We start from the raw sequence: 8,863 nt of genomic DNA, 5'->3' as shown, positions 1-8,863 counted from the left end.
GTCGTAATGACGATATTGAAAAACAATTTTCATATTCCACTATGTACAAAAGACCTTTCCGATCATACCAATGTTGACTCTCTACAACACGACTTATACCCTAACCCTAGGCCGCTAAGGTTAGGGTTAGCGTTAATGCTAGGGTTAGGGTTAGATCAAAAACACTCATATTTCGCGTCGTAATGACGATATTGAAAAACAATTTTCATATTCCAACTATGTACCAGTCTAGATCTTTCCGATCATACCAATGTTGACCCTCTACAACACGACTTATACCCTAACCCTAGGCCGCTAATGTTAGGGTTAGCGTTAATGCTAGGGTTAGGGTTAGATCAAAAACACTCATATTTCGCGTCGTAATGACGATATTGAAAAACAATTTTCATATTCCAACTATGTATCAAAAGACCTTTCCAATCATACCAATGTTGACCCACTACAACACAACTTATACCCTAACCCTATGTCCTATAACAGAACCAACAGATGAACAGGTACAGATAGAAGAGAGGCATATCATATCATATTTGATTGAGGCAATCAGATTTACTTCATTTAACCCCCTTTTACCAAATTACCTAATAGGATGTCTTAATAGAAATGTCGTTAGCTAGGGTTTGGGTTAGGGTTAGGGTTTTGGTTAGATCTCAAACACTCATATCTGGCGATTTCAGCTACGTTCCAAAAAACCTTTCCAACGATACAGAGGCTGACCTACTTGAACACGCGTACTTGAACACACCCTAAACCTAGGCAGCTATGGGTTGTTAGGGTTAGGGTTAGATCTCAAACACTCATATCTTTTTCTTTTGCGATACACTTTATATTCCTCGGGTTGGCATGATATAAATAAAAGTCAACATGGTGTAGTCCGTATCGCCCTTGGCCCCTTCCCTTCCCTGTGTCGGATCATCCTCTTGTCCGTCTGTAGAATACAACAAGCCCACCCCCATTCTTTTACTATAGTCGTAAATTTTGTAACGTTGCTTTATGTACACTATGGTTTCATGTTTGTACCAAAATGGTTATAAAACATACCTTGATGTACTGTTGTTAAACGCTTAGCCCAAACATCTGCTTGGAAATCCCCACTCCAAACGTCTGTTTGGAAATACATGGCGATGAAATATGATTCCGAACGATATCTTGACCCGTTAGTAAAAGTTTTCAAAACCATTGCATTACAGTCATTCCATTACTTCCTTTACTACAACCGTGCACATATAAGTTTATAACTTAAATATTTGGCTTCATGTTAGCCACCAAATAGTTGTGAAAGGTTTGTCGATTTACACTTGATAAGCACCCATACTAAACATCTGCTTTGAGGTACATACGGTTAGATCAGTAACAGTTGTTCACGCCACCTCTGCTGGTCATGAAGTTTTTGCTGACAGACAAAGCCCTCATCTGATTGGAGAATTTTAGTCAGCGCCGACTCACAAAAATCACCAACTGTTCCACATTCCACGAAAATAGGGGTGATTTCTGAGATATACATTGCCCATAAAGAAAGTTACGATGAAAACGAAAGAACCAGCTGCATTACCGAACCGATCGTCGGATCCAGCTGCGAACACTCAACCCTCGGACAATTTCAAAACATGTATCAGGAGTTGACCCTCATTTCTCGGAGGTGACAATTAAAAACAAAAACAAAAAAATATCGAGATATGTACGTAGCCCGCGTGTATGCGGGAAAATGCCAGCGGCGGCAATTCTTCACCAGTAACGCTACACTTTGATGGTACTTTCTATAAATAGAACAGTATACAACAAAATCACGCAGAGTCTTGGGTTTACAGATGCTTGGTACATATATCGTTATATTGTCAGTGTTTTAATACAATAACAACTCTGCGATCGTTACAGTCTTCAATATTATACATTCTCTTTCATATGCCAGGTTCCCGTTATGACAGTTGGTTTGCACATGGTATATGCTGTGTCCTGAATTACCAGCATGTCACATCACATTATTTACAGAATAACTAGAAGTTTGTACATTTGTAACTGGCATACTGAGAAATAGTAATGTACATATATGTAAAAAAATCTTACTAGAAACACAATAGCAACAACATTTCGGCAACATGCACGGCAGAGGTTTTACAGACCGAATTCACACCGATCCTTATTCCGCTTTGTTGCCCGCACCAGGTGCCTAAAGCAAAACTCATTCCCGCATTATTGCGACGTACTTACATCGTTAGTTTTGTCACACAGTTTTCTCGGTCACAATGTTGCTCTACCGATGCGACGTTTACGGGAAATGGCATATAAAACATTTTGCCGTGTTCAGACGTTAAAGCATAATCTACACGCTAGTCTTTCTCTACTACATTTGGGAATCTCCCTATGTACGTTCGTACCCCTGTGGACATAAAGACACATTTCCGTCTTAGAGACGTGATAGGAACTGCCCTATACGTATCTCCTCGCCTCACCTCGAACACCTTTTCACTTAGGGGTCTCTGCAATGCGACTTTAATGGTTAAGTTCTGCACAACGGAACAGTCGATGAGGGGGGTTGCTATCGGCAAGAGATCTTGCAACACCGCCAGATGAGTGGTACCAATATTGCAGAAAGTGACAACTTCGCCAAAGTGGACGGCTCCATCCACCTCGAACTCCACTGTCCTGCTGTTTCTTGTCTTCTCCCTGCCATATTCCCGGCTGTATATGGCTTGACCGTTGAGTTCTATACGATGGAAGTAGGGGTACTTGATGGTGTTGTCCACATGGCCTACTGCTGTTCGTACGGCCTCCAGGTGCTCCTCGTGTACGTGCCTGTCAATCGGGTTTCCAAGGAGATACAAGCCACTGCACAGTCTCGTCGAGTTAGGTCTAGATTTTGAAGACAGATACAAAACCAAAGTAAAGCATCCGCAGACAACATATCATAATGTACGTTTAACCTGTTATAATTTCTTTTACACGGTATTAATCTTATAGCAGATGCCCAGTCTTGGCTCGTTCTTATGTGGCCTTTGGATTGCATAGTACCTTTGCAAAAGCCAAATGTAATCTAAGAAGAGAGCAAGTGATTTAAATGGTCTCCCGATACTTGACAGCAAGGTGTGTGTTTGCCATTTTGTTGACAATTTTGGCGTAGTCCCAGCACTGTGCACTGTGCGGGGAGTTTCTGGACCCGTCGTCAACCAACATTAGTCTTTTTGTCCCGAGCACACGTCAAGACGGATACATGTATATGCTCTTTAAACGTGCTTAACCCACCTTTCAGCAACACTGGTAAGTCGTTGGGCCAACTTGACAACTCCCTTTCGCTCATGGATATTTTCCATGGCTGCTGCCACTCGCTGTAGCCCCCAGCTCATGGATTTCGTGAACGTGATCTAAAAAGAATGAACAAGACGGATATGTTTCCTGTGATAATTGTACACCCAGAAACAACCATGATGGTAAATAAGAAATAAAAGGAACACCGAACAAGTACACCGTACCCAGTTGCCTGTAACTTTGAACAGCAGAAAAGTTTTGGATAAACAATAAAATGATTAGACCAAGGAAACATCAACTTGTTAAACCACCGCGAAATCGAATTATTTCGAACATGAATGCCGTTACAGTTACCTGAGTGACGATGAAGCGTGTACCATGCACCATCCGCTTCAGGTGACCTGTAGACACAGAGGGAAGGGGATACTTTGACAAACTAAAAAAAACAGAACAGGTCGGGATAGTCTAGGCTTATAAACACAGTAGGATAGCTGCCATTAGCTAAAATTGACAAGATAAGCCTAACTGAATCTAGTCTACTAGGTTTGACCCAACTATGCATGTACACACCCATTACCCGCCTCAGGGCACAAGGCTAAGCTAGACTACAGACGGCGAGTCTTTTTATCCTCTGTGGTGGCATCGTCTGACAGCAGTCAGAACTCCAGCAATTTTCAGAGTACTTTACTCACATTGATATGCTCTATATCATAACATGGCAATGCTATATAATTGCTTCACCACTCATGTTATATTATGAATTATCTATATGATATTCAAGTTGCAATGGTTTTGTATCCATTTGTAATTTGTCTATTGTCATCTTTTTTATCTTTGATTTTGTTGATGTAACGACTTTTGTCTTGGTTTTCCCTCAGGGCACACTGAAAATCGTCATTAGGCCGATACTTTCGTTGGTGAAAAAACAAACAAACAAACCATTCATCGATTCAAATCCAAACAGGCTTGTGGTCCATACAGGCCCATACATTTCCACATACATCTGGAGGTGCCGGAGTTTGTGGATGTTCATTGTCTGCCGACGCTCTCCTGTTCAAACGAAAAATAACCAGAGGTCAGTGGTGAAAAAATAAAAAAAAAGTCTGACAGCAGGTTATAATTTTTTTTTTCTTGCTGTGGGTGGTTATTATCTCCTCGAAGGAGGGCCTGGTGTCATCGAACTAGCGCTCTGGAAGCTATTCCCTAATTCGCTCAATAATTGACGTAACCGTTTGAATTCGCAGGTCTCCAGATGGGTAGCGGAAACGAACAGAGGAGCGAACTACTACACGGATGGTACCGTTGGCATGGCGATTTTTTGTACTATTTTGAAGTAAATGAAGAGTAAAAGAACGACACCCCCATCTTGAAAGTGCTACGGTACAGGCATCGGTCGTCTAATTGTTGCTTGTACTGGGAGAGGCGAGGGTGTATATGTGTACGTCCTAACAATCAAATGTCAACATGGGGTTAAACAATATTTGGGTATACAATGTACTGTGAAAGACCGCCTCGGTGTGTGTTTTTTTTCAACAATATCCTGCTGATGATTATGAACACAATAATGCAAACTCCTGTTCCGCCGTACCTTCCACTATACTTTGGAAAATCTTAATGAATAAATAAACAAAATAAACAAAGTACCATAGAGTTCCTCAAATGACTTGCAGAATGCATCCAATCGCAACCCTGCTGTCGTCAGGTCAGCTGTCGTGATATCATCGCTGGCCAGTGTCCAAATGGCACTCACCAGCAGGAAGTAGTGGGCGACGTACTCAGCTGGCAGGACATCGTGCAGAAGAGGCATGGAGTAATACAGAAGCCATGATCGGAATTCACTGGCTAAATAAAAAGAACAACAGGTCTATTTCAGTAAATAGGGATGGAAGCGCTAATAAAGTTGTTTGTATGCATTGTTATGTTTCTGCTATGACTTGTAAACACATGTTGTCACTTGGAACACATCTCTCATGCCCATAGGAGTACCAGTGACGTTTTGCTGGAATGGCTATGATTCGTGGGAAGATGTACTTAACACTGAAACCGAATCAGCAGGAATCAAGTAGAACCAGTCGGAATGAAGAAATTGCAAAGTTCACGCAAGGACGTTCTATCTGATAGAACGTCCTTGGTTCACGCCACATTTGGTAGGGAAATGGACCTTATACCTCATCACACCAGAGCCGGAATGCGGTCTGAATTAAAATTATTCTGTATTCCTGGGTATGCGTAGTACATTCTAGAAATTCTCACTGTAATCCAGTTATTTGTGTTCATTCTTGTGGCCGGACGTTTATGCATCAGAATGTATCGAATAATGTTGGAATTATTAAGAATTCGGTCGTACTGCAATTAGAATAAATAGAATACACTTTGAATGCCATTCGATATTTTCTCCACTTCAAATGCACCTCGAAAGTTTTGAGCCTAACAAAAACATTCGGGACGACTATAGAATAGGCAAAAATCTATGGAATGCAGTGAGAATTTTTAGAATACGTCACGAATTCCCAGGAATAAACAAAGGTTCTACATAGAATTTTATTCAGACGGCGTTCCGATGCTCATGTAAAGGGGCCTTAAGCTAGTGCGCTTCGAAGTACTTAGGTTTAGCATAAACTTTCATCCTTGGAGCAGATAATAATAGTAGTGTATTATCGGATATAAATTCTATACTTGTGATATTACCTACATATCCAAAAGCAATGCGCCATACCTTTCCAGTGATGTTTTTCTGTGATACTTCTCGGTCGGTGAGAGATACAGTCAGGTACCTTCAGGGCAAGCAGCTGCTTATTCAGATCAGGTATCTGCAAAAGAAAAAAAACGATGTCATACTATTGACCGTACTACATGAACCCTTTTTCATCTGCCTTCGCTGAGATTAGGGGAGTGAGTTGCTGGGCAGTGCCTTTGACTCTTCTGGATATTGTTCCATTTCTATCAGTAGGTTTATTCAACAAATAATATATCATTTGAGTTTGCCTTGCATGTAGGCCAGTTGGAATTATGAAAATTAGCCCTTATAGACACACACACACACACACACACACACACACACACACACACACACACACACACACACACACATATATATATATATATATATACTGAAGAAATATGCTGAAGAAATATGTGTAACTTACAGACTTAGATATGTTGAATGGTTCGCCGTAAGTCTGTGGCGAAAACCAGAGCTCCAGCATTGTTTTTGCTACCCCTAGGAGAACAGCGTGCATCCAGTCCACTGGGAAAGAATTAGACATATCCAGAGCATGGTACCTCAGGAACACGCTGGCCCCCATAATGCCCATAACCTGCAGGGGAAAAAAGACACATGGCACCATACAGGCCATGTAACCTAACGAGATTTACGACTTTCCTAACGATGGGGGTAACGAAGCTACTGAAAAGTAATAGATTTTTCATCCGTGCTTCTGACAACACCCAAGAAATAAACAACAGCCATCTAATTTTTAATATACATGTAAATATAGTGTATAATTACTAAAAACAGACGTATTTGTAAGAATAATGTTAACGATTGTTCTACTCATCACTAAGGTCATGTCCAAAAACAATACACCACAGAAACATTTTAGGACAGTGTGTTTAGTTTAGTTTAGTTTAGTTTATTAGGATTCTCCATTTGGAGGGTATGGCGAAACAGGTGTTAAGGACACCTTTTCAAAGCCGCCATACACACGTGCACATGTTCGCACATGTCTATACGCGGCGGGGTTATACCGCCCCTTACGGGGTGATATACCCTTTCGCTGGCTGATACGGTATGGAGGTTCGCCAGGCCTCCAACCGGGTGATTTGAAGTGAATCACCAAATCCAGACGGAACGGTTTGCTCCATCTCACACCGCACCATCGCACGTGTGGGGGTTCTTTAACGTGCATAGGGTGTGACTCTCCCCATACACGGGACCTCCATTTAACGTCCTATCCGAGGGACGGCCCTAGCCGAAGCTAGGTACTCATTTTCACCTGAGTATAGTGAGGAAAGCCGTGTGTGTGTTCCAGTGTGTAAGCAAATAAACAACTTACAGCATTTCCCGGATTGGATCGGCTCAGTGTTTCCCTGACATTCTCAATGATAGACCGGTGACTTCTCATCGTCATGTCAGCGGTGTAGGGCCATATGCGATGAAGACTGTTGTTGGAGCCGTCTGGATTCTTGCCAGAATCTCCACATTCATTACATCCGTACATCCCATTGAACTGTTTCATTACCAGTGCCTTGGCCTTGGCTGGTAGGTCCATCACCGCCATCATCAGCAGCCCACGTACAGTAGCCGTTTCGGTCGGTGACACTTTAACCACTATTCCTGAGTTGAAAAAGTCAGGTGCACAATGAGAAATGAAATTTGAATAGCAGTACATATGTGCGATTTACATAATCTTTCCATAAAGGTTAGAGTTCATTCTATTCATAACAGGATCATTTTAACTGACAGACTTAACGGACATTCTCCACAGATATCCTCCAGAGCTGAAAGCATTGTGTTTTCGTGACAATGGAAAATCAATGAAGAGGGGAGTGAGTAATTAAGAAAATGAAATAAGTCTAGGACATACCCTGTCTGTAGATCTTGTCAAGTGCCATCATTGTTGGTTTCAAGAACGTCGTCATTTTGGGCTTCTCAGGTGCAAACCAACACGCACACAGAATCATGTACTTCTTGGTAAACCTTGAAAGAAGTGGAATCGCACATTTATTTTTTGAAAACCACATGGATGTATAGATTCGTTAGTTTGCCCTGGGGACATGAGCCATATTACCAACTTTGCCTCAAATCTTTAAAAATCACAATACAGAATAATTGTACACGTGGTAAGCTAGTAAAATTAATCTATGCTCAAACAATAACTAGGAATGTTTTGTAACACCACCACATTAACTGTAGTCGATGAAAATGCTCCCGCCGGCCATGCTTGTCAGCACGCGCTAAGTGACATACAAGTGACAATACATATGCAAATTTTGCAATCTACTCTGTTAAAAACAGGTAGTTTCGGGTCAAGACCTCAAATGTACATTATGAAGACTTAGTGTCATGCTCGCATGGGTTAATTTCCAAAAGTTCAATTTTGGAACAGTCTATTGAAAACAGCTCATAAGCAAATAGCGGCCTCCAGCAGTATGGGAATATGAGCGATCGAAAGTTGTTATTTTCCGTTTAAGACAAAACATGATCTGCCCTGGTGAAATGACACATGAACGTTTTAAATCTTATTCACTGTAACCATCAGGCTCCCCAAACTTCACAGAGAGGTTATAGGCCTGCTACGAAAAACTACCTCTAGAATGGTCACACATAAAAATTGATTCCCAACTCTCCAGTTGAGATAACAATCCGTCCTATCTCAGTCTACCGAAGACTTAAACGGATCTGCGGGATCGAAAGGCGACCACCGCCCCATGGAAGTGAAGTGTGCATGGGTTAGTTTTATCAATTTTTTTTTAATTTCATGGTCCGGAACCAATGGGATCGCGGGCATGTCTGCGACCTCCATGGCGGATCGATCAGGAAAGAAAGCGGCCATTTTTTAAAAACCTACACTTCCTAGCCTATCATATACAACTTTCGTCGCCTACTTTGCGATATCAA

At 41.6% G+C, this 8,863-nt stretch overlaps 1 protein-coding gene across 2 annotated transcripts; it reads right to left on the bottom strand.

The window, feature by feature from the left end:
• Positions 1 to 1,812: 1,812 nt before the first annotated feature.
• On the bottom strand, positions 1,813 to 8,863 carry LOC118430408. 2 transcript variants are annotated; one of them, XM_035841265.1, is made up of 9 exons: positions 7,830 to 8,863; positions 7,299 to 7,579; positions 6,390 to 6,560; positions 5,960 to 6,053; positions 4,888 to 5,085; positions 4,183 to 4,293; positions 3,598 to 3,644; positions 3,241 to 3,359; positions 1,813 to 2,850 (listed from the first exon to the last, which is right to left on the bottom strand). In XM_035841265.1, the coding sequence occupies exons 1-9, from the start codon at positions 7,984 to 7,986 to the stop codon at positions 2,328 to 2,330; spliced, it is 1,701 nt and encodes a 566-aa protein (XP_035697158.1). In that variant the 5' UTR covers positions 7,987 to 8,863; the 3' UTR covers positions 1,813 to 2,327. The 2 variants fall into 2 exon arrangements, with proteins under 2 accessions (XP_035697158.1, XP_035697167.1); XM_035841274.1 differs by lacking the exon at positions 6,390 to 6,560.

This window comes from Branchiostoma floridae, chromosome 1, assembly GCF_000003815.2.
Source record: "Branchiostoma floridae strain S238N-H82 chromosome 1, Bfl_VNyyK, whole genome shotgun sequence".
In the NCBI taxonomy this organism is placed as follows: Eukaryota; Metazoa; Chordata; class Leptocardii; order Amphioxiformes; family Branchiostomatidae; genus Branchiostoma; species Branchiostoma floridae.
The sequence above is the reverse complement of the archived record's forward strand: the minus strand, read 5'-3'. Positions and strand labels throughout refer to the sequence as shown.

Excerpts from the sequence above, each read along its gene's own strand:
- LOC118430408 (XM_035841265.1), bottom strand. The coding sequence starts at position 7,986 with ATGTGGTTTTCAAAAAATAAATGTGCGATTCCACTTCTTTCAAGGTTT. Across the intron at positions 7,580-7,829 it reads TGACAAGATCTACAGACAGG|GAATAGTGGTTAAAGTGTCA; the intron begins GTATGTCCTAGA and ends TTTTCAACTCAG. Across the intron at positions 5,086-5,959 it reads AGAAAAACATCACTGGAAAG|CCAGTGAATTCCGATCATGG; the intron begins GTATGGCGCATT and ends CTTTTTATTTAG.